General features: G+C 36.3%; 1 protein-coding gene across 2 annotated transcripts in view; it reads right to left on the reverse strand.

Moving 5' to 3' along the window:
* The window catches only part of SMARCA5 (SWI/SNF related, matrix associated, actin dependent regulator of chromatin, subfamily a, member 5), a 41,117-nt gene extending 18,136 nt beyond the window's left edge, over nucleotides 1–22,981 (reverse strand). Inside the window, exons 1-10 of one of the 2 annotated variants that reach the window (XM_059176249.1) lie at nucleotides 22,744–22,981; nucleotides 22,344–22,609; nucleotides 18,721–18,795; nucleotides 13,702–13,868; nucleotides 9,036–9,136; nucleotides 7,243–7,343; nucleotides 6,362–6,541; nucleotides 5,110–5,265; nucleotides 4,884–5,015; nucleotides 3,424–3,492 (exon numbers count right to left, since the gene is read on the reverse strand). In XM_059176249.1, coding sequence (XP_059032232.1) covers nucleotides 3,424–3,492; nucleotides 4,884–5,015; nucleotides 5,110–5,265; nucleotides 6,362–6,541; nucleotides 7,243–7,343; nucleotides 9,036–9,136; nucleotides 13,702–13,868; nucleotides 18,721–18,795; nucleotides 22,344–22,520 — 1,158 coding nt within the window. In that variant the 5' untranslated portion in view covers nucleotides 22,521–22,609; nucleotides 22,744–22,981. The other variant, XM_059176241.1, reaches the window with a different exon arrangement.
* Between the last annotated feature and the right edge of the window lie 3,550 nt (nucleotides 22,982–26,531).

A 26,531-nucleotide genomic window follows, 5' to 3' on the forward strand; every position in this document is an offset into this window, starting at 1 on the left:
ACATGTAATGAATATACACTTGCTATACTGTTATAAAATACTAGAAGTTTTTTTTTTTAAAGATTTTATTTATTTATTTGAAAAAGTGGAGGGTGGTCAGAAACAGCAGCAGATTCCCCACTGAGTGGGGAGCCTGATTGGGAGTTCAACACCAGGACTCTAGGATCAGGACCTGAGCTGAAGGCAGCCACTTAACTGACTGAGCCCAGGCGCCCCTAAAAACAGTAAGTTTTGATGCTTTCGACATTCACGGTCTTTCCGTTTACAACTAGCTATCACCCTTCCTTATCTATGGATTCAGTGACCTGCATCAACCAGAGTCTAGAAGCAGATGATCCTCCTCCTAACATATTATAAGGTCAATAGCAAACTAACATTACATAATAATACCTACGTTACTGACTTCGCTTCATCTCATTGTGTAGGCATTTTATCATCTCACATAATCATAAGGGGGGACTACAGTATAATGAGGTATGCAGAGACCATATTTATATAACTTATGTTATGAAACTTTACAATCATTCTATTTTATAATTATTGCTGTTAATCTCTTACCCTGCCTAATTTATAAATTAAACTACCATAGATATGTATGTATAAGAAAAAAGTGTATACAGAGTTCAGTATTATCCGTGGTTTCTGGTACCCACTGGCGATCTTGGAATGTTTCACCTGCAGAGAAGGGGCCAGGGACCTGGGGGCGGGGGTACTACTGTGCTTTCATGTAGATTGTCCAACAGTACTTAAAGCTAGGTCCACATTAAAATGTTTTTATGGTTAGTTTTTAAATTTACTACTCTTTTGGTGGGGAGGGGGATGAATGAAATGGGTGATGGGGATTAAGAGGTGCACTTGTGATGAGCACAGGGTGGTATATGGAACTGTTCAATCACTGATACAACACTGTATGGTAACTATATTGAAATTAATAAAAGAAAAAGAAAACTTAATGAAAATAAAAACAATAAAAATTTTACTACCCTTTTCTTATGAAAGTAGAACAAATCATGACTATACAGTTCAATAAATTTCAATCAAGTAAACATGCCCACGTAATCAACTTATCACCTAGATAAAAACAGAATACTGCAGAAACCCATCTTGGAACCTTCCCAGCCACCATCCGCCCTTAAATTTTAACATCATAGATTAGTTCTGCCTATTATTTTTAACTTTACATACATAGATTTATACAATACACACCCATTTTATCTCATTTCTTTTATTCAACATGTTTGCAAAACCTACCCATGTAGTATGTAGTTCGTTCTCATTAAATTTTAGAGTGTCTACAAAACGAAGATTCTCTATTTGTATCTTCCTATGTTTTATTTACACTAGCTTATAAAAATACGATCACAAAGAAATTAAAAACTGGTGAGAAAAACAATCAGCAACACTTCTCTAATGTCATCACGTAAGGAAGCTAGTATGGATAATCTTAGCTGACAGCCAGCATCCACTGCCAGATATGTTACCAAAGACCTTCAGGTCTACTGGGCCTTCTTCTAGAATTGTCCAGGTAAATGTAACTGGATAAATCCAGGTAAAACCAGCAAAGGAACCACCCAGCCAATCCGTAAATTCTAAAAATAGATACTATTAAGGGTTTTTGGTGGGAGAGGGGAGTACTTTGCAGTAACAGATAACTGATACATTAAGTGAAAATGATCTCATTCCTAAGTATACGATGCTAATTCTGAATACCCTTTTCATCAGAAGACCACAGGGAGCTAAGGTGGGAATTTCCAGACAGATACAGAAAGGTAACTACCAGACCTCTTCTCCCCGATTTGATAATCACTTTCATACTACTCTGAACAAAATAAAGGGCAATGCCAGAAGTGGCTGATTCTCTTATGTGGATTGTTTTAGTTTGCTTTACATACATGTACCTATTTAATAAAGCAAAGTCTACATACACACTCCATACTCTAAACTGAATGCTTACGTGCCTAAATGCCACCTAATTTGAAACAAAGATGTCTAAGAGATTATCAGCTTCAAAAATTTAAAATAATAAAATTTCAGTACATGAGAATTTTAAAGTGGGTTATAATTAATTTATACAGAAATCAGTATTTAAACATTCAGGCTTAACTTTTCCCCTGTTCAAAGACCCACTATGAACCAGGCATTGTGCTAGAGATACAAATGTCTAAGACCAGTTTCCTGCCTTTGTATTTGCAATACAGCAGGAAAAAATCTGTAAATTAAACATTTCAACACCCAGTGCAAAGTCCTATGTTAGACTGCCTTGATAATTAAAAATGGGATACAAAGAAGCTTCTAAGCTGGATTCACCCAGTATATTCAGTGGAAAAGGTGACATTACCTATACCTATACCTAGTGTTGGACTAGGTATCAGTGAAAAGTAGGAAAGGGGATACCAGATGTGGCAGAAAGGATCAGCACAAAGAGACTGAAATTAGTTCAATGTTTACAGAAAATTAATAGGGTCAGAAATTCTAATAAATTATATTGATATAAAAAGTGAAACAGAAGTTTGAGAATGTCAGAAAAGTTAAATCGTGGGGTTTAGGGAAGAGACTGACATCCCAGCGGACAACTGCAATGCTAAGCAACATATCTGGTCGTCACAAACGGGACATATTACTGGCATGTAGTGGGTAGAGGTGTCAAGAATGCTGCTAAACAGGAAAACCACCTTCACTGTGCCCTTCAAAATTACCTAAACCGAAATGTCAAAAGTTAAGAACCTTTGCATTAGGTCATGAAAAGCCTTATATGCCATGCTTACAAGATCTGGATTTATTCTGCTAGTCAGACTATCATATTCTGGATTCTGTTTGGGAATTATCTACCAACCAACTTTCACTTGTGAATCTTCATTAAGAAGTAAAAAAAGCTATGTATCACAGCAAGAACTTAGCAACTCTGCTCACAATGCACTACTATAAGTTGCTTATACACAGCTGCAGGATTTAAAAAACAAAAGATGGACCCCTTTAGCCTTTGAGAACCAAATCTCTTAGATTTAGATTACTTTTTCCACTCACTAAGTTAGGACTTCATCCTAGGTTCTAATACTAAAAGCACACTCCACAACCCCTCAGCCTCCAGTATAAGATTAATAATTAAGTAACAGGATTCAAATAGATCTAATTCTAGTCAATGTTTTTTTTTTTCAACAGAAAAATAATTCACTAATTTAACCCTCCATCATTTTTCCTATTAGAAGTATGCTTTAATCTTTTTTTAAAGATTTTATTTGTCAGAGAGACAGCACAAACAGGGGGAGCGTCAGGCAGAGGGAGAAGCAGGCTCCCCGCTGAGCAAGGAGCCTGATGTGGGACTTGCTCCCAAGACTCTGGGATCATGACCCAAGCCAAAGGCAGACACTAAACTGACTGAGCCACCCAGGGGTCCCTGCTTTAAGCTTATTCAAAAACACTTACCATATGAAGCCTCTCAACTAGTTTTTGATCCCCAAGGCAATTGTTTGTATCAAACCATGAATCAAAGTCCTAGTTAAAAAAAAAGAAAACAAATAAAGATCAGAAATATTAACTATAGGCATTAAACATAAAAACCCTATTTATGTTAGATGTAACAATGAATTCTAGAATTAGTATTTGAGCTGTGAACTTCAAAAATCATTTGGTTCAATTCTGTATTTTTCATGTGTCATTGTTAACAATTCATTAGAACTACCTTGAGAATTAGATTAAAAACATCAAGATGACAAGTTTCATAATGAATAGTTGGAAAGTTGTTCTACAGAATTTAAAAATTAATATTCTTGAAAAATCTTATTTTAGAAGACTACTCAGATTACTCAAACATGAAATTTTCAGAGCAGTGTCAATTTTAATTAAACTTATTAAAATTACCAGCATTTCATTAGTATTTGGTAGGATCTGAACAAGGATAACTTCCATATTCTTACCTCTTCAGCACATCTGGTTTGTATTTGTGCTTTGTTAGTAAACATAATCTTAGAATTATGTTAACTACAACAAAGTTTTCACAGATCACTAAACAAATCAGAGTGATAATCCAGTAAAAAAAAAAAAAAAAAAATCTCTAAAACAAAAACATTAAAATACACAAAAGCAGAACTAAAGTATTTTCCTGAGATTGACTGAATGTCTTCCAAGAAGGCAAATTTCACTATTCTTTTACAATGATCCTTAACACAACAACCCCAAATTAACCCTTTTGGAACTTAACTGAGCTCTTTAAAAGCCACACACATGCACAGGCTCTTACGTCTCTCTCTCCACCCACGGAAAAAGAGTTCAAAAATGAACTCTGGTTCAGCAAAAAATTGTCATTACTGATAACAGACTTTAACATATATATTACGTGCTTAGGTATAACCAATAGTTTGAACATCTACTCAACCATTTTTATCAGGGCAAATAATCTATTTAAAGGTAAAGATTAGATTCCATGTTTGTAGGCCATAAAAAAAAAGATGGCTAGACAGACTTTAGCAAATTTGAAGACCATCCTGGGGAAACACAGGCTATGTGAAGTTCACAACAAAGTCATTTGGGAAATAACTTGAGCAATACACCTTAAGGACACAAGCAATCCACGTACAACTGCTGAAATTCAGGGCAATGTGACTACCTATTTGGTATGTGAATCTATGACATTCCAGAGACAAAAAAACAACTGATTCATAAAATGATACTGAAATCAAAAGGCAAAAAAGTAAACTCTCAGGATACATAAAAAACTTGACACATTACACTAGGATACTTAAAGTAAAAAATTAACAATTATCTCAAGTGGTGCTAAAATTACAATTATCTCAAGCAATGCTGAAAGACCAATTTTATTACAAAAATGTATAGCATTAAACAAAAACATTAAAAATTCCAACCAGAAAACAGTAAGACATACTTACATCTGCTGAATTAAAGACATCTGGCAACAAAAAATTAAGTAGTGACCAGAGCTCATGCAAGTTGTTTTGAAGAGGTGTTCCAGTTAATAATAGTCGATTTGTAGTCTTGAATTCCCTCACTATTTCTGACAACTAAAAGAACCAAATTCATCATTAGAATATTCTACACAATGATCAAATTCTAAATGGAGGCACAAATGATTTTTACTTCCAAATACCAAATTACCTTCGATTTTTCATTTTTGATCCTGTGAGCTTCATCTATAACTAAGTATCTCCAATTAAATTTTTTGAAAACAGATTTCTCTTTTATAAGCATTTCATAAGATGTTACACATACATCCCATTCTCCTGGTAATAAAACATCTCTGACAAAAGCAGCCTGTGTAGGTAGCAAGAGAAAAAAATTACATCATGCAGAAACGAACTACACATTAAAGGTACGGATGACAAGTTAATCTAACACAAAAAAGGGGATGGAAAATATTAAAAAGGGATACTCTTCTATACTACGTAAGCCTCTAGAACCAACTCAAACTAATTTCATCAATCATTTCTAAGTGTCAAAGCCATTTAATAAAAAATAACCGACAAAACTGATCAGTGTACAGTTAAGTAAACTAACTCTTAAATGTATTCTCTTCATTTCTACCAGGTGCTGAAATTCTTAGGAACAGGTTTAGAAAGAGAGGGTGGTTTCTGCCATAGAGTGAAAACTTAAAGATGGTTTGCAGTTAAGCATTTTCATTCCTTTCATGTTTACATATCTAATAAAACTTTGTTATTATTACTCTTATTTTACAAGTTAAGAAACTAAAGCAAAAAGTGGTTTAAATTTGGCTCAAAAACATAAAAAGCAACTTAGTAACTTAAAATACACAAAGTTATCTATAAAAGGAGAAAAGCAATGATAGCTAAATAAAAAAAATTAAATACATTATTCTTCAATATAGTACATTTAAAAATCTGAGCTTTGTATTTTCAATAGTATTATTATTTTCATTATTTCCTTCCCAAAAATGTCATGACCCTCATTTTAATTTATTTCAATAAATACCATACCAACTCACCAATATATTGTAACTGACCCAGTCCATCTTTAAAAATTACGCTATTAATTAGCATTATGCAACATCAATCTAAAAAAATCTAGCTCCTCAATTATCCAACCAATTTACATATTCAAAACTTCTTTTAAGAACAAAAATGCTGTTTCTGGAATGAGAATATAGCCTTTGAGTTTATACAACCAATTCCAAAGTAAAAGAAACAAACTATACACTCATATGGTATGCTACAGTCTACAACTCCTTTCTCCAGAAGGATTCTTCACCACTAAGACAGTATTACATTTGTAAATTACTAATATTTGTGAACACAAAGTTTATTACTGTACTCTTATCCCTCCTCAGCTGTCCCCCCAAACCTAAATTCAAATTCTTTAATATCAAAAATGTAACAAAACACAAAAAGCTTACTCTTTGTTCTTTATCGCCTATCAAACAAACAGATCTAAGCGTTGGTACCCATCTCTTGAATTCACTCATCCAGTTGTGTAATGTAGACTTAGGAACCAAAACCATATGAGGACCAGGAATGTTTCTATAATGTTTCATGTACCCAAGAAGAGAAATTGTTTGAAGAGTCTTTCCCAGGCCCTGAAAGAAGAATCACAAAGCAATGAAAATCAAAACAAAATAGACACCCATATTTGTGTTTCCTCCTGATACATATAAATACTTACAAGAAACACCTATATGGTTTATGATAGCTAACAAATGACAAAAACTTGATGTTTCAAGTTTAGCTGTGTTATGCTTTTTAATCTTCCCATGTCTACGAACAGGTACTACTAACCATACCCATAAGGCTCAGAAGTTTGAATTTCCCAAAGTCATGCAGCAGAGCTACAATGAAGACCCATTTCTTTTGACTCTGTACTTTTTTCAAGCAACTAAGTATTTTAGTACTTAGCTATATCGAAATTTGGAACACTGACTACATATCTACTCAATACTAAACAAAGATAAGTATTTTGAGACAGAACTATAATCACTAATGAATAAATTAACCTCCCCTTTTATAAAAATGAAGCGAAATGGCCAAAACAGTGCACTTTAAGAGTCTACCAAAAGTATGTTTCTCAAAATGTAATTACTTTTAAATTTATCACACTTTCATAAATAATAATTCCTCACAACTGAAGTACAGATTCTGCTTCTGTAACTAAACCAGGTTTGACAGAGGATTATTTTGCTAACAGTTCTGGATTATAATCATATCTTAACTTTTATAAATTTCATGGTACAAAATACTTTAAACTACAAAATATGGCCTTCTAAAAAACTACCAAACATACCATTTCATCTGCAAGGATACCATTGATGCCATTCTCATATAAAGAAATGAGCCAATTTAATCCTCGGACCTGATAATCTCTCAGTTTACCCCATTTAACATCTAAGAATAAAAGAAAAAACACAATGCACATTTTAAAGACATAAGAAATACAGAAAGGCAGTCCCCCCTTCGTTTGATAATTGGAGTTTTAACTTGGACCTACACAGGATTACTCTGACTTTTCTGTCTTCAATTTCCAAGTCATTAGAGGCAACTGCTGTGATCTGGAGCAGGCAAGGAGTGAACGGATAGGGACAATAACCAAGTGGAGGGGCAGGGGAAACCCACAATTATAAAGCATCAGACTACCCACCCCAATCATTCAGTTCCTATGTTACCCATACACTGGTCCTAGAGACTCACCTTTTATATCTTTTTAATGTTATCACAAGTTTCTTTTTAAGACTGTAATTTACTGAGCGAGAGAATGAGAGCAGGAGCAGGGCAGAGGGAGAGGGAGTAGACTCGCCACTGAGCAGAGAGCCCAACATGGGGCTTCATCCCAGGACCCTGGGAGAATGACCTGAATCAAAAGCAAACGCTTAACTGACTGAGCCACCCAGCACCCCACAAGTGGTTCTAAACCAAGTGTTTCCACCTTCCATGATAATCCAAACAGACATTCTCTGGGAATTTAGTCTTCCTCCTAACAAAGGGGAAATAAGACAAGATATATGGAAACTGTTTTTCCAATACCTTCTCTAAGGTACTAAGAATTTGGAAGAACTAGAACTTACTTACTTTTCTAAGTTCAACAGGTCCTGTAAAGAGAAACAGTATCTCTTTTGGGGTTTACTACACACTTCCCACCTCAGAATAATTACTAAGTATATACATCACAATCACCAGATTTTTTTTAACATGCACGCCTGTACCCCATCACCTTTCAAAAAACACTGCTTTAAAATGAAAAGGTAACCAATACTGGGAAAACTAGTTACAATGTAGGAATGTGAGAAAGAGGTAATACAAACAATTCAAACTTCCTTCCTCCCTTGTACCATATACCTGGCTTTAGTCTCTAACTTCATGAAGGAAATGGAAACTGGTAACTAAAAAACATCTGAAGATAAATACTTTAAACAGGTTGCTGAATTTCTAACCAAGATACTGTCTTGCCTGAAGTTCAACTTGTTAAAGAGTTAAAGTTACAGTTAATTAAACAAGTCAAAACTATATGTCCTATATTGACCTTTCTAAATTTCTGTTGTTCACAACCACTTCGATCACACAAATCAATTATCAAGTAAGAAAGAGGAAGATCAGGAAAAAAATGCTAGGCTGCAGTAAAGACAAATGTGCCGCCAGACTATCAAGATTATACAGAAATAAAATTCAAAAACCTGGTTACCCAAGTTTTCCTTTGGAAAACCATTAATAACAAATATTTCAGAAAAAAATTTAAAACAAACTAATACAAAATCTTGACATCAGTTAACAGAAGTCTTCATGAAGTGCTTTTTTTAAACATTACATTTTTTTAATCAGGGGCAAATATAAAGCAGAAACTATTACTAGTTTTACATATACATTCAGGCAACAATAAAAACACAAGGCATGTTATGCCCCTTTGAAATACAGTACCGCTAGCATACAAATATACTACCATTTCCATAAAAAAAAATCTGGTTCACAATCAATAAATTTCAAAAGATTACTAAAAATTCCCTTTATAAATTACAGCCAGGACAAATAAAAGGAAGTCTCAAAAGCGGAATTTTAAAAAATCAAATAAATATGTATACAACATACATGATGGAGAATCTTCAAATCGAGTGCAAACATTGGTTGCTTTAGAGCTTTCTGTTAATAGTTCTTCATCTTCCTCTTGCTCTGTTCTACGATGTCGGTAGCTGTCAAGTTCAAAATGAAATCAATTGATTAGCACTTTAAACTTTAACTATAGTTACTATTTCAACAAAATAGTTAAGTGGCTGACCAAGATTCCACAGTAATTTTTTTTTTTAATGTATTTATTTGACAGAGAGAGAGATCACAAGTAGGCAGAGAGGCAGGCAGAGAGAGAGAGAAGGAAGCAGGCTCCCCTCCGAGCAGAGAGCCCAACATAGGACTCGATCCCAGGATCCCAAGATCATGACCCGAGCTGAAGGCAGAGGCTTAAACCACTGAGCCACCCAGGCGCCCCATCCACAGTAATTTTTAAGAGGCATTTAAATTAAGGCTAGAAAAGTGGAACAGTACAAATTATTAGTAAACTTAAACCTGAAACATTTTACATGGCTAAGATATATATACTATTGTTAAAACAGAGTAACACCTGAAGTAATGGAATAATCTCATTTCAAGGAACTACAGTTAGAAAAATCTCATAATCTCTAATTTAAAGTTATCTTTTTAAGTATTTCTGCCAGAAAATAGCTCCAGAAATCACATTTTAAAAACCGAAACTTTTTTTTATTTGAGAGCGAGTGAGTGCAGAGTGTAGAGGCAAAGGGAGAGAGAAGAAAAAAAGCAGACTCCACACTGAGCTCAGAATCCAATGCAGGGCTCCATCTAAAAACCCTGAGATCACACCTGAACTGAATGAAACCTAGGAACAGGACACTCAACCCACTGCGCCACCTAGGCAACTCTTAAGAACTACAACTTTAAGAAGGATGAGACTGTGCCACTGGAGACAACATGGATGTACCTAGAGGGTATTATGCTAAGTGAAATAAGTCAGAATGAGAATGACAAATATATGACTTCACTCATATATGAAATGCAAAATAAAAAAGGAATTAACAAAAAGCAAAATCAGAACTATAAACACAGAAAGCTGATGGCTACCCAAGGGAAGACGGGTGGCCGGGGGGGGCAGGGGGGGCACTGAGCAAATGGGGAGAGGTACAACCTTCCAGTTATGGAATGGGTAAGTCACAGGAATAAAAAGCAGAACACAGGAATACAATCAATAATGTTGTAATAGCAATGTAATAGAACAGATGGTAGCTACACTTGTGAATGAACATAGCAGAATGTATAAACTTGTAAAATCACACTAAGCTGTACACCTAAAACTAATGTAACACTTCATGTCAACTATACTCAAAAATTAAAAAAAAAAAAAACAACTTTCACTATGATAAACGTATAGCATTATGTATAGAGCTGTGGAATCACTGTTGTACCCCTGAAACTAATGTAACATTGAGTGTCAACCATGCTTCTATTAAGAATATACTGTGTTTTAAAATGAGTAAAAACTACAACTTTCACCAAAAGCTGCAAAACATGCAAAATACTTAGTGCTCAAGCAATGACTCTTTTTTGTTTGTTTGTTTTGTTTTTAAGATTTTATTTGAGAGAGAGAGCATGAGCGGGGAAGAGAAGAAAGCAGGCTTCCCACAAGCAGGGAGCCCAATGTGGGGCTCCATCCCAGGACCCTGGGATCATGACCTGAGCCGAAAGTAGATGCTTAACTGAGCCATCCAGGCGCCCCAAGAAATCCATTTACAAGCATCCTCAGATGTAGTTACCACAGACTTCCTAGGGCAGAATTTATTCCTTCAGGGAGTTTAGGCAGGATACTTTCTTAAGGGGCAGAAAATCCACTCAAGTCAGCTTACAGTTATGTAAGAGGAAATGTATTGGTTCATGTTACTGGAAAGTCTAGGAATTCATAGCTTCAGGCATGGCTAGATCCAGGTGCTTAAACATCCTGCCCAACTCCCCTACCTCAGATGTCCTCTGAACTGCTCTTCCTACAGAATGGCAGGACTGTCATCTTCAAGCAATGACTTAAGCTAGAGATTTATCAGAATTACTCAAAGCTTTTTGGAAATGCTCAGATTCTTGATCCCAAGAGAGTTGGGACATTCCCCCTTAAAAGCTAATTTTCTACAGTTCTAATATTGCCAAACTTCTTAATCTCTAATGGGCTCAGGTTAGTAAAAAGTACTTACTCTCTAATTCTGAAGCTTCCAATTTTGTATCTTCATTACTTTCAACAAATATTTTCATTTAAATTAGAAAAGACTACATTTAATTTATAGCTTGATTTCTACCAAAACTACATGATTGATGGAAGAGGATAATCAGTCTTCTCAAAAAAAGCATTCCTCAGAAACTCAGACCAAGACAGTAAATAAATGCAAGAACATTCTTGCCTCTTTTATATGCTTCAAATTAGAATGTCTTAGTATGTTATTTCTCATACTTCTCTACATTCTAACCATATGAAACTTAGTATAAAGATGACCCTCAATTCTAATTTATTTTCCCCAAACTAGGAAAGAACTTTTACTTTTTTAAAAAATAAAATCTCACAGTCTATTATCAAGATGGTATTATTATGGTTATAAAACTGAAGATAAAGGCTGGAGTGAGCTTATTGTTTCAAATTGAGGGTTCACTCACTGAAAGAAGGAACAGAAAAACATATTGTTCTTATACTCAAAGACAGTACCATCACCCTAATTACTCTGCATAAGCTAACTTTCCTCTTCAGATGGCTTCAAGGATAGAGAAAAAAATCTGTTAACCAATTAACACCAGTAAGAACAAGCTGAACAATTTATTATTTACTATAGAATACCTTTATCTTACATAATCTTAAAGCTGTTTCTCTTCATGGAATCCTATTAACCACCTGTATCATAAAAACATCCACTACAGTACTTGGCATTTCTAGAACAGGAGACCAGATGCCATTTAAATAGCTGCAAGGGCTGCCCGGTGGCTCAGCTGACTCAATTTTGGTTCAGGCCATGACCTCGGGGTCTTGAGATAAAGCCTTGCATCCAGCTCCCTACTGGGCATGGAACCTGACTGAGATTCTCTCTCTCCCTCCCTCTGCTTCCACTCTCTCTCAAAAAAGTTTTTTAAATTTTTAAGTAAAAAATAAAAATACAAATAAATAGCGCCAAACTTCTCAAGTCTGAACTATTTAAATACATCTGAAGTGCAAATGTCCCTTTTAGGAATTCTCTAAGTACTAAAACAAAAGCACTCTGGGTATACACAATGGATAAGGCATAAAATATATGAGTGGAATACTCCATATAAGATTAAGGTATTATGGGACGCCTGAGTAGCTCAGTCAGTTAAGTGTCTGCCTTCAGCTCCGGTCAGGATCCCAGGGTCCTGTGATAGAGTCCACATGGGGCTCCATGCTCAGCAGGGAGTCTGCTTCTCCCTCTGCCTGACGCTCCCCATTTGTGCTCTGACAAGTAAATAAAATCTTAAAAAAAAAAAACGATAAAGGTATGCTCATGCTTTCTGATGAAAATCCCTTCAAGGTACAGCTCATGCTTCTGTGTTTCCATAAACTGTACAGTAAATTTAACGTTGTTGAGAGCAGTTTGTAATAACCTCTTTTAGATAATTTAGTGGATTTAATTACTGATTATTTTCCATTTTTCGCTTTGGGAATTACATGGTCATTCCAAGGAATTGAAATTACACTACAGCTATTAATATCAAATCTTTCAGTTATAACTAAACATCTTAATTACCCAATCAGCACAAAAATTCCAAGAAACTATTTATGAACTGAACATGAAAGAGTTATTTTACATGTTTTAAACAACCACCTAAGGGCAGCATACAACTTGACACTTCAATTTGTAGAAGGACAATTAAGTAATAAAAATTTTAGGGAAGCCTGGGTGCCTCAGTTGTTAAGCAGCTGCCTTCAGCTCAGGTCATGATCCCAGGGTCCTGGGATCACACCCCACTTCGGACTCCCTGCTCGGCTGGAAGCCTGCTTCTCCTTCTCCCACTCCCCCTCCTTGTGTTCCTTCCCTCACTGTGTCTCTCTGTGTCAAAGAAACAAAATCTTTTAAAAAAATTTTAAACAAAATGCCATGGTATAAATCATTACAACATTCCATACCCAAGCAGACTTCAGATAAAAGCAATCCCCTTGATGCCTGTATGTGGTTTATGCCTACAGAATACCCCAAATCAGACCTAAAGTCAAGCTTGGATTATTCTGATTACTTCTGTGTGATTTTAAATAGGCTGCTTCACCTCTACATTTGTTCCCTCTCCAAGGAATAGATAACACCTGAATTCATAAACAGGATAATGCCATAAACTAAAGCATTACACATTATTCTTATTTATACACGTATGGCTACATCCTGTTAAGCCAACTGGGGCCAAGTAAGTAACACCCCTAAAACGATTTTTTTTTAAAGATTTTATTTATTTATTTGACAGACAGAGGTCACAAGTAGGCAGAGAAGCTGGCAGAGAGAGAAGGGAAGCAGGTTCCCTGCTGAGCAGAGAGCCTGATGCAGGGCTCAATCCAGGATCTTAGCATCATGACCTGAGCCGAAGGCAGAGGCTTTAACCCACTGAGCCACCCAGGCGCCCCTAAAATGATTTTTTTTAATGAAGTGATTTTATGCCTCTAATGAAGTTTATCAAAAATAAATATTTCAACTATGAAATATAAACTATTACTCACTCGCCAACCGATAACAAGTTTTGTTTTTCATCCTTTTTTATTCGTGGGCGCCCTGGTTTCATCTTCAAAGGTGAGGTTGGAGTCTTCTGAGCAGCAGGCTGGATGAAATGTGCAAACAGCTCTGTCTGCTTTAATAAATATTCAAATCTATTTGCTCGGTCAGTTTGCTGTAAAATAAGTTTTAAGACATGTTTTATCAGAATATTAATATAACATCAGAAATCAAAGTTTCAACATGCCTCTATACAATGAACTCAGCAATAAAAAGGAACAAATTACTGAGACATGCAACAACACAGTTGAGTTGCAATAGCATTATACAAAAACAACAACACAGCATCATACTAAGTTAAAGAAGCCAGAGAAAAACTACATACTATGATTCCACTTACACAAAATTATAGCTAGTGATAGAAAGCAGATCTGAAGTGTCAATAGGATAAAAACAAGAGCAAACTTTTTAGGGAATAACAGAACTGTCCTACATCATGACTGTAAGGTGGCTGACGGCATGAATCTGCCAAAACTCAGATTTAAAGTTGAAACTGTCATATGTCAATTATACATTAATATAGTGGGCCATAAAATATCATAAATTAAGACATTGTTCAATACAAGTGAAGTTATTCAGAAATGGAGAAATTGCACTGATCATTTATCAGTTCAGCTGTGCCAAATATTAAAAAGGTAGCAAGTTAAAAAAACATTTATTAAGGGGTACCTGGATGGCTCAGTGGTACAGCACATGACTCTCATCTCAGAGCTGAGGAGTTCAAGATCCACATCAGGCACTGGGATTACTTTAAAAAAAAAAGGATCGGGGGGGCATCTGGGTGGCTCAGTTGGTTAAGCAACTGCCTTCGGCTCAGGTCATGATCTCAGGGTCCTGGGACTGAGCCCCACATCAGAGTCTGCTTCTAACTCTCCCTCCCCTCGTGCTTTCTCTAATAATAAAATCTTTTAAAAAATCTATTAAGTTCATGAAATATTCATTAACCCAATGCAGTTAATACCATTCCTTCCTTTCACGTCTAATCTGCCACTTTGAAATGTTCCCTATTATCACACTAAAAGAATGGAATATGAATCAAAAAAAAAACTTAAGATCCTTGAAATCAGCATGCTTCTCCATAATAATTTCCTGAAGACATGCTTCAGTTTTTTGTTTTTGAAAATTACTAACTTTTTTAAAGTACTAAGATTACCTACGTGTATTTTGCAGTATTTTGTTTCTTAATGCATATATAATAAAAAAGCCAAGAACATACAACTATAAAATATTGGGGCTGAAAAAGTCTATTCAATTATTATAATTATGTTTGGAATCAAAATAAGTAAGCTCTAGAAATTAACTCAGGTCAGAGCTAGACATTTTAAGGCAAAACCAATTCTGCAGTATCAAAAGTCACTAAGTATTCTGCACTTCTTTCAAAAGTTTCAATAAATATCTTCTTAAATAGCTGTTGTAATTCAACAACTACTTTTTTGTACCTACCAGAAAGGCACATTTTTTCTATTATAGTCCAATATCAAAAAAATAAACCTTAGCGATTATTTGAGATTGTGTCAAAGATAATAAATGCTCAGAAGATAAAGCAGGGTAAAAGGAACTGGAATGGCACTAAAATTTTAATAGGGATGACCAAGAAAATCCCAAGACATGATGTTTCAACAGAGAAGGGGTGCCCCCCGGCCCCCATTGATAGATCTTATCACATGTCTCTAATTTTCAAAAACCTTTAATGGCTCTTGATGTTCTAGGATTTTCAAACTGCGCTTCATGACCCATCAGAACAAAATATCCAAGACCTTCTACATGATCAAGTTTTGAACTACTGCCTTAAGGAATTATGTATAATTTCACCACAGTTCCACACAACTGTCAATGATTTCAAAATTCTCATCAATGGTTCATCCAAGTGGTAGTGGGATTATAAACTAGTTGCAAAGAACCAAGGAATTCAGAACATTTAAAGAATAAGCTTTCAGCAAAATTGTGGCAAAGGTTGAAGGAAAAACAGGCAAATACCTGGTTTAGAATAAGAATATTAAAATAAAAATGATCTGAGATCTTAAAGAGAAAGGAGAAAACTAACAGATCCTTAAAAAGTAGAAACAGAATAAGATTACGAACCTGAAGGACATAAATCATAAAATCAAATGAAAGATTAAAATCAACAGCTTAAAACCAGCTTCCTTCTCTGAGACAAGAGAAAATGACACAGACCAGGTATAGGCCATACATATTCGGAAATAAGAAATAAACTGAAGATAGGCCTATAATTAGTTGTGGAAGAAGCCTGAAAATAAGGGTGGTAGAAATGGAATAACAGGTTTATCCAGAGCAGTAACATTTTTAGATAGCTAAATGGATTGTTGCAAAATAAATACTGAAAGCATAAAAGAGTATAAAAACCATAAATTTATTCTGGTACCTATCAGCACTATTATTTAGTTTTCTCAAGTAGTACTCAGCATCCTTGGTTTAAGAATGAAGAGTGGATACTGAGACTTACCTATGGTTTGAAACTAGCAGGTGATAAGGGAACTTGCTTAAAAGAAATTAAGATCATGACTGGTGAAAAAGTGAAAAGATCATAACTAGGAAACTGAAAAACTTGGAAGAGATATATGAAGAGATTTGGAAGAGGCCAGATCATTAAAAAGGAAACAAATATAGAAGCCAACAAAATAAGCCATCCAATTAAAGAATACTGAATAGGGCAGTGGAGGGAAGGAAGTATTTATGAGGTTGAACTTGCAAGACTACTAATATTATGAAGTGCTATCATGGACAGCTTGGATATATATTAACATTGACTGAGATAACACTAAGTACATATGTGAAGTAGAGAAAATAAATTCAATTTTGGATATTCCTAAGAAATACCAAAAGGACTTAAATGTCCAACAAACAAATGTTAATAATTTAATGGCTGGAAGCATCTGGGCTAGAGATAAATACTGAGAAGGCTTCAGTTTAAAGAAAACCAATGACAGAGTCACCTGGCTGTTTCAGCCAGTGGAGCATGCGACTCTTGATCTTGGGGTTGAATCTGAGCCCTATGTTACTTAAAAATAAAATCTTAAAGGGGCGCCTGGGTGGCTCAGTGGGTTAAGCCTCTGCCTTCAGCTCAGGTCAAGATCTCAGTGTCCTGGGATCAAGCACCACATCTGGGCTCTCTGCTCAGTGGGGAGCCTGCTTCCCTCTTTCTCTCTGCCTCCCTCTCTGCCTACTTGTGATCTCTCTCTCTGTGTCAAATAAATAAATAAGATCTTTAAAAAAATAAATAAATAAAATCTTAAAAAAAAAAAAAGGAAAAACAAAGCCAATGACAAGGATTGAACTGTCTGAGAAGAAATGTTTAGGATATGATGAAGGAGAACAAAAGAATAGTCAAGTAAATAAGGTACCATCATCAAGGAAAAAAAGATCTCTCAAGGTAAGTGAAAATTCTGAGGAGTGGTTGACAATATTAGACACAAGTGAGATGAAGAATGAAAGTAAAATTAAGCTATAAATTGGAAATTAGATCCACTAATACAGTGTTAACAACAGAACATAAATTGTGAAGGGTATGAGGAAATTATGGGAAGGTGGAGCTGGGAAAATACATCTTTTTCTTAAGTAAGTCTGAGAGCAAACAAAAGATATAGGACAATTACAGATACACACATATATAAAATATAACAGAAATCCTATATAATGTCATTTAATGAAATCTTGCCATTTACAACATGGATGGGACCTAGAAAGTGTAATGCTAAGTGAAATAAATCCGTCAGAGAAAGACAAATACCCTATGATTTCACTTGTATGTGAATTTAAGAAACAAAACAAGAGAAAAAAACAGACTCTTAAATATACAGAACTGGTGGTTACCAGAGGGAGTGAAATAGGTGATAAGAACTAAGTAACGTACAGAATTAGTGGGTAACTGTATTGCACACCTGAAGCTAATATAACACTATATGGTAATTACACTGGAATTAAAATAAAAAATAAAAATAGTGACATTTATATTTTACATATTACTACGTTTATCAGGCACATTATGTATGCATATACATATCATATATTCAAAAATGCATATATTTTAGGATTTTGAAACTATGTAAGAGATTCAAAAATATCTACTGATCTTGAAGAGAAGATCAAAGATTGAAGAAAAAGCAAGTTTCAAAAAGTACTGGATAAAATATATTACATATCAGATATTGATCTAGATAAAGATACATAAAGACACTTTTTACTCTTAAAGAGCACACCAGTTATATTGCATAGTGCTATTATTTATTATTATTTAACATGTTAATTAACATTATTAATTAACATGTTATTATTAACATGTTATTATTATTTAACATGTTATTATTTAACATGTTATTCTAACTTTTTAATATTTCAGTAAAATTAAATATTTTAATGCACATAAAGCACTCACAAAAGGGCCTAGTACATAGTAAGCATTTGCTATTAGCCATTATGATTACAGAATCTGAATTTAAGTTTAAAGCTCTTTGTAGGTTATGGTTAAGTCATGCTAAAAAAAAGTTTCCTAAGGTATGAAATGTGAGCTGGGTCTTTGAGGATTTAAGTATAACATAACACGATCATGTGCTTTTTTCGAAAAGAACTCACCCATATTGTACAAAAGCTGAGGGCAAGGAGCATATATTACCGTCTTTGTACCCAGTGGAATAGAAGGACAGAGGCAGAATACAACTTGAATAACTACCTCTGTGGTCTTTTACTCTCCTCACTCCCCAACACTAAATCTTAAAATAGAGAGGAGGAACATATCCCATACATTTATATAATACTATTAGGTATGTTCATGTAATATTTCTCCATTTGCTTTACACAGGCAAGTAACAAAAATTATAGTATCCCATGTTACACATATTTCCATTGGGGATATCTGTGACTCAACTATAAAAGTTAAATGCAGAAGTTTGGTCCATTCAATCATCTAAATAAAAGTTATTACAAACTCTATTTATATACCTAGAGCATACCATTTTTTCTTCATAGGTAGGATCTGGTTCTTGAATTTCTTTTTGCTTTCCAGGAGATGCGTCATCAAATACTTCCTGGTAGGAGGGAAAAATCATGGATTGTTCTTCAAAAATAGTTAACACACCATTATTAAACTAGTTTCTGCTCAAACCACATTCTAAGTAATATATTTCTATCCCAAACTTGCTAGATACTTAAATGGCTATAATCTAATCTGACAGAGTATTTTGATAAAACTAAATGCCACAATAACAACCTATTTAACCCAAATATATAAACTGCATGGCTTTGGCCAAGAGTAAAACACAAGACTATTATCACATCATCCTAGAATAGAATAACTTTCAACAAATCTGTTTCTTTTTCTATTCAATAAATATTATGAAACCAAATTAAACACTATATAATGTGAAGAAATCATGTTTCCTTTTAATCATAAAACTTCAGTATCTGCTGTGCTTCTACATAAATATACACCTAGAAATTACCATCATTAGTCAGCCTGATTTCCATCTTCTGGAACAATACAAAAAATTTATCATGCATCCTAAATCTCTTATTTCTTAACTACAAATTAGTAACAAATATCCTTTCTTGCAAAAATTTATTCACTCTGACATTCAAAATGCCACAAACAAAAACAGCAACAACTACTCCACTAATTTCTACTCATCTGTCAAAAAAACAACTAAAGAACAGTTGGTAAAAGTATAATTTTCATTTACAATGTACAAATCCGTGCTTGGGCAATATGTACTATTATAAAGTTATCTGTGATTTAAAAATTGGGGGACTGGATTTGGTACAGTACCAGAACTGAGAGGTCAAATTACCTAAATTCTAATCTAACTTCATTGCTAAGATCTTTAGGCACCTGTGTCACCTTCAAGCTCATCGCAAATCTCTGGCGTTCACAAATAAAAATGAAAAAGCCACCTACTAGCCTACTTCACAAAATGGTACCAGATATCATAAAAGGTCAAAATATGCCATAATAAACAACAGTAGTCATTATTTCTTTCATAGTTTAAAAAAAAAAAAAAAGAGGGGGGATTTGGACTCCAGGACAGAGGTCCTATGATTATCTGGTATACAGTGTGCCTGTCTACTCTGTTGGCATATAGTCACCTATTAGTCTAATCAACAGTGAAAGACAAAAATTCAGGTTCCATCCACATTTGCTAAAAAAATCATAATAAACAAAAAATGAAATTACTCCCTAATCAGTACCAAGCAAAAATGAAAATTTAACCAAACACATAGGAAAGCTAGCTAGTACCTCTGGGACGGTCCGCCCTGTCAGAAACAATTTGTGAATGCAGCTTTCATTTATTTTCTAATTTTCAAAATACCCAACTTAAATTCTACTTTCAAACAAGAAAATGAAAATTTAGCTGAACACATAGGAAAACTAACTAATATCTCTGGGAAGGTCTGTCCTGTCAGAAACAATTTGTGAATGCAAGCTTTCATTTATTTTCTAATTTTCAAAATATCTAACTCAAATTCAACTTTCAAACAAGAAAAATGCATTTAAGACTGCCAGATATATTACATATACACTCTTAAACCTAGTATTTATCAGTAAACCTCAATGATTTCCCAATTCAGTTACAAAAAAAGACAATGTACATTTACCTTAAAAAAAACTTTAGATCAACTGTAACATGAAGAAAAAACAATCGAAACTAAAATTGGTCAGTGAAGAAAATGATAAAAGATGAAACTATTCATGTTCCTATACCAAAAAGGTATAACTAAGTCATTCTTCAAGAGATAAAACTGTCAAACATCCTTCTTCTAAGTATGACACGGTAGAAATGTGGGAAATCGGTCAGTTTCAGAAACAGACCTGGGTCCTATCACAGATTCTACTTAACAAAAGACTCAATTTCTTCATCTGGCAAATAAATATGGCCTGGACTTCATTTGGTACTCGTTATTACATCAACATCCATACTTAAGCTTTAATTCCACTTATATTTAAAAATAGCAACTGAAAGCCAGCTTAGGCTTTACTCTTTGATATTTAAATAACATCTCTACTGAGACAGTGGTTATTATTCCAAAATTTGAATGACAGACCCTTTTAAGTAAGAAACTGATAAAAACTATGGACGGCATTTCGCAGAGAACCATCCATTTATGCACTGAAAGTGCCAAAGATTTTCAAAGCCCCTTACACCAGGGAGCACGAATCTAAGTTAAACAGCCCTGCTAATCCAAAAGAACCATTTAAAACCTTAAGAAAAATAGGCAACACTAAAGAAGAATGTGAAACAAAAATCAGTACTGTTAAGTGTAACAGTACAGAATACCAATGTCCTATTGCACTAAAACCTACCATCACCAAAAAATTCTCTTATAAACTATTAGCATAATGTTAGGTCACGCTAGGTTAGACCTCTGGTGCCCAAGTAAAACTTTGGTGCGACAAACGCTTCAATGTTAAACTGCACTTCCATTTACTTATTGTGTTATTTCTGCATCAAGGATCCTTTTTTAGAGCAGTATTACCTTCACCCCTTCCAGCTAAGGATGGAAAAATCCCAGAAGTCTTTGGGCTGCGACTATAAAATATCTCAAAACAGATCGAAGGCCAAGAATAAAATTTGGAAGGAGCAAGCAATCACTTTGTTCCCAGACCTCGCAAAGTCTTGGAGCACACCCAAGAGACCCGCCTGGCAGCTCCCCAAACTTTCCACCCCCGCATCACTGTCACCATCCTCTGGCCAACCCCAGCCCTTGAAGGCAGGCTCGGCAAGCGAGCAGTACCAATTTAAAAAAAAAAAAAAAAAAAAAAAAAAAAAAAAAAAAAGGCCAAGGCCCAAAAAGAGGAATTGCGCTAGACTGAAAGTCAACCGCCCCAGACTCACTAATTCATCCATTCACACTCATCCATCCCCCTACCCAAATTAGATGGGGGCCCAAGACAAGACAGCTGCTGCTGCGTTGGTCGCTTTCCTCCCTAAGGAACAGTGCCTGGGAGGAGCCTCCTCTCCCTTCAGAGGAGCAGCTGCGCCCCGCTTATCCCCACTGCGCAATCGGCCATCCAGCTCTAGCCATTGTTTCTGCCCAGAACAGATACCGCCCCCGCAAGGACCTGGATGAAGAAAAGGAGGCCTGAGTCCTCCCACGCGCAGCTTTTAAACGCCCTCCCCACCCCGCGCATCCTTCCCTCCCCACTAAGAGGCATCTCCTTCTCCCTTCCCGCAAGTTTAGTGGAAACTAAAAGCTAGAATCAGAGACGGGTGAGGGAATTATGGGAGTCTACCAGACACACACACACACACACACACACACACACACAAAACCGGGCCGGTCCCGCTCGGCCTCAGTAATCAATAACATCTGTTTAATAATAGCGCTGGAAGATTTGGCAAGAATCGCCGAAGAGACAAACAATGTAAATGTGAAGTGCCAGAAATACATGGGAGTCGGCGTGGGTAGGGATAAGCACAAGGGCGCAGGAGTGAATCATTCCGGATCCTAAGGGTCTGAGGCCGAGTTTGGATGCTGGAGGGGTAGAGTACGGCTCCGCGTCTGAGCACTAAAATCCCGGCGAGGGAACCAGCTCCTCCTCCCCACTGCGCCCTCTGCCCGCGCCATAAGCCACCCTCACCTCCATCTCGGAGTCCGCGGGGCCGGAGCCAGCCGCAGAGGAAGCCGCCTGGGCCGCGACGCCCTCCGGGCCGCCTTTGTTGCTGCTGTTGCTCACGCTGCTGGCGGCCGAGGCTGCGGGCTTGGAAGGCACGCTCTCGGGAGGCGGGGGTGGCGGAGGCTCGGCCGCGGACGACATGATGTTCCGTCTGCGTCACCCGCTGCTGCCTGAGGCCCGGCTCGGCAGAGATGAAGAGGCCTAGGCCTCGGTAGTTACGTCGCCACGAGCTGACGGAGGGCAAGAGGACCACCCGAATGCCCCCCTGTGCTGCGGCTCCGCTACGAGCCTAAGCCGGGCCCAGCAGCCTCCCCCTTTCGTCCGCCTCCTCTTCCGCCGGGCTCGGGATTCGAGCGGCGCTTACCTCACGGCGGGAATCACGTCGACGAGGGTGGGCGGGGCCACCTGGGTCACTGAGGTCAGGGAAGGCGGGTTGATTTACGGGAGGGCGGAGAGTTGGAGTTAGGAGAAAGGAAAGCGAAAGAGAGACCGACGCCGGGAACCAGCTTCGCCGCCTCCTTTTCTTCCTCTGGGAGAAATCACCTATCTCGCCAGCATCCAGGACAACCACCTACGCCACCGACTTTCAACCCTCGCGAGATTAATAGTTGGCTAATTGAATGGGTTCTGGTGCGCTTGCGCGTTCTCCTCGCCTCGCCCTTAGCCACGCCCCCCGAGCCCCCAGCGGGCTCTGGGGCGAGGAATGGGCGGGGCCTGCGGGGAGTGCTTGGGGACGTAGGTTTGCGCGTCCCCTCTCAGGCGTGACGCGACCGCGGTTCCTAACGGCTGTGGTTGTTGGTCCTGTCTTCTGGGCGCGGAGGGGGTCGGTGGCATCACCTGGAAACTCGCCCATGTTTTGCGCCGTCTACTGAAATATGGAGGCCTCTGCTGACCTTAGCACTTTACCGCCTCCGCTTACAGGGGTGATGCCGTTAAGCTTTGACGTTGTGATTAGCCCAAGTGACGTCTTATTTTGGTCGTCTCAGGACAAGTTTCCGTTAGTGTGATTTTTTTTTTCTTTCGTCTTCCCATGTTAGCTGTATTAGTCGTTTCTAAATTTTTCTACTTCGATACAAAGCTAGACTGTATTTCTTCCAGATATATACACTAATAGTAAGCAAACTGCACCCGGCCATGGGAGTGAGAAACACGAGTAATCAAGGAAGAGACACGGTGGGCTGTATCTTTTCTCAACCACCAAATATTAAATAAAAAGTACTTTTCTCCGTAAGATATGTGGCAAGCAATCACTGTCCTGTACATTGCCTTGGACTTTTTTCAACGCAGCCTAAGGGTCACGCGCATCCGTTTACTGTAGAATTTAAGCATATTGTTTTCTATTTGATAACAAATCTGAATATTACAGTAAGTTGTTACCTGCACTGCACAAGCTCTTACTCATCTTTGCATCCAATGTCAGGTATTCTATCAATGTTTATTCAGTAAAGGAGACACACTTTTCAAGGGCTAAGGTTTGAGCTAACTGGTTAATTACCTGCAATGACATTCAACATAATCTTCACATGTAACTCGAAAAGCTACCAATGGGCTGAAGCCAACATCGAACTGTGATTTTAAAATTATTATACAGCCACAAAATGAACTATTATTAACCCTTTAACAACCATTAATTTAGAAGAATGTTTATTACATAGTGTTAATTGAAAAAAAAATGTAACAGCTCAAAAATATACATAAAATTTGGAATGATATTGGGGTGCCTGGTAGCTCAGTCGGTTAAGCGACTGCCTTCTGCTCAATCCTGGGATCAAGTCCCGGATTCCTCTTTCTCTGCCTGTCACTCTGCGTGCTTGTGCTCTCTATCTCTCTGTCAAATAAATAAATAAAATATTAAAAATCTTAAGAAAAAAATTGGAAGGATTCATAAAAATATTGAAACTCTTGCTAGTGTTTGTTTCCTAATTCTTTTTGTCTGTATTTTTAATTTTTCTAAAATGAATTTGTATATTATTATTTGATAAAACTTATTTTTAATAATAAAAATATTCTTTTATGTAAAAAATGTTTGGGTGGAAGGGTAAAAGGTAGTGTCTAGAGTGGTGTCTGACATATAGACACTGAAATAGTTATTTGATAAAAATTTATTTAATATTGACATTGTTAAATAGAATATAACATTTATTTAATATTCAGAATAATTCACCGCCTTATAGTGATGGGTCCTGGTTTGGAAACCCTAAAAATATATGTAAGTATATAAATGGAAAGGTCTTAAGTCTGAGAACTGTTTAAGGAAAGCAATAAATAGCAAAAGAAGCAAGAAATAAAATTGTCTGTAAAATAGCAATTGTCTTAACATGTGCATTTATACTGTGAGTGTCTCATATGAGCATATGAAACCTGTATGAGAATCTTAAAAATTGTAGAGGGAAGATACTTAGAAGAAAGGAGGAAGAGAAACAATGTTTGAATCCTCCCATTGACATTAAGGATAGAAAAATTTTGAGCAGGTTCTAGAAACAGAGAGAAAGAGGAGAAACTACAGAAAACACAGGGTGCTTGGAAACTGAACTATAGGGATAGTAGCTAAGTTAGGCATATAAATACTTACGTGGTGGCCAGATCACAAAGACCTATTTTTCTTCAAAGACTAATAGGTTATAGTAATAACTAGTTCTGGAATTGATAGTATAGTTAGGATTAGTGTAGTAGTAGGAGAATAACCCGAGTTTCAGGCAAAGAGATTCCAGGGCAGGCTCAAGAACTTCTTTGAAGTTATCTCAATTTTATTGTCTTTTTATTATCTCAATTTTATTTGGGGCTAATATTCTTACAATGACATCAAAAAAATCAAGGAGATAATGCATGTAGTGTGTTTAGTGTCTGACATGGAGTGAGCTCTGGTTTCAAGTATTAGGTATTCTAATCCTAAAGAATCATAAACCAGTTGGAGGAAGGATAATCAGTCCAGTTGGAGGAAGGATAATCTAATGTTGTTGTTGTTTTAATAAGGAGGAAGGTAAGGAGAATCATGTCAAGAAAATGCTAGAAAAAAAATTCCTGTATTAACCATGTTCCCAGAAACAGAATGTTACAAAGTAAAAACATATTAGTATTCTATCTCAAATATGCAAATACATATTGTTTACACTTAAAATTTCCTGTTAGGTGTAGTGTGCCAGAACAGCATATGCTGTGCTAGAGAGTAGACAGAACAGACTTTGCCAGAGGTTGCCAGAGGACAAAAGATGCCCAAGAGCAAGAACTCATAGCATTTTGGCCTGTAATGATCAGAGAAGGGAGGTAATTAAGTTTATCAAGAACATAGGAGGAATGCGGAGTCTCTCTTCATCACATATTTATTTTATTTTGTGAAAGCCTAGGAAAATAGTCTGTAACTGCATGACAATAATACAAGAGTATAGAGTTCGTGAGTATCTGTGAATGGAGATTTCTAACAGTAGATACCAGTGATCACATCTTGTATGTGTCATTTTCAGAATTCTAGCAAATGACGTGGGTCGTTTGCCATATAAGAGCATTGCAAGTAAACAAAATCATTAACCAAGCTCTTAATAAAAAAGAGGTTTAAAAATATTCCCCCTTATATTTGGTCACCAACTCAGATCAGCATGTGACTTTGTATCTATTGGGTGTTTATACATGTTTTTATGCAATCATTTAAAGTTGCCTTTTCTTTAATATATACAAGTCAAAAATTCAAATTCTCTGTGCCTTTCCTTCCCACTCCTGAAAAACATTTTCTTCTTTATTGAATTGGTTCTAGGTAAAATACTCCTAGGAACCCAAACATTATAATCCAAATTTAAATTTTAACTACCACCACTCCTAGAATACTTTCAAAAGAGTTAGCTATGGCCAAAGCTATGGTGAAGAAATTTGGGGTTCCTTTGCTTAAGAGATTGAAAGCAAGAAGATGGAAAAATATATGCCTCAAACATAATTCAAAAGAAAGCAGGGGTGGCTTTGTCATTATCAGGGAAAGTAGACTTCAGAGTAAAGAAAATTACAAAGAGAGCATGTCAATTTACCAAGAAATGTCAATCTACCAAGAACAACCACTTACTTGGTAAAGAACATTGACAGTACTACAGCTAACATTACACTTAACGAGACAATGTTTTCCCTCTAAGATCAGAAATAGGCAAGAATTCTCACATCATGGATATT

The sequence above is a fragment of the Mustela lutreola genome, chromosome 1 (genome assembly GCF_030435805.1).
Source record: "Mustela lutreola isolate mMusLut2 chromosome 1, mMusLut2.pri, whole genome shotgun sequence".
NCBI lineage: Eukaryota > Metazoa > Chordata > Mammalia > Carnivora > Mustelidae > Mustela > Mustela lutreola.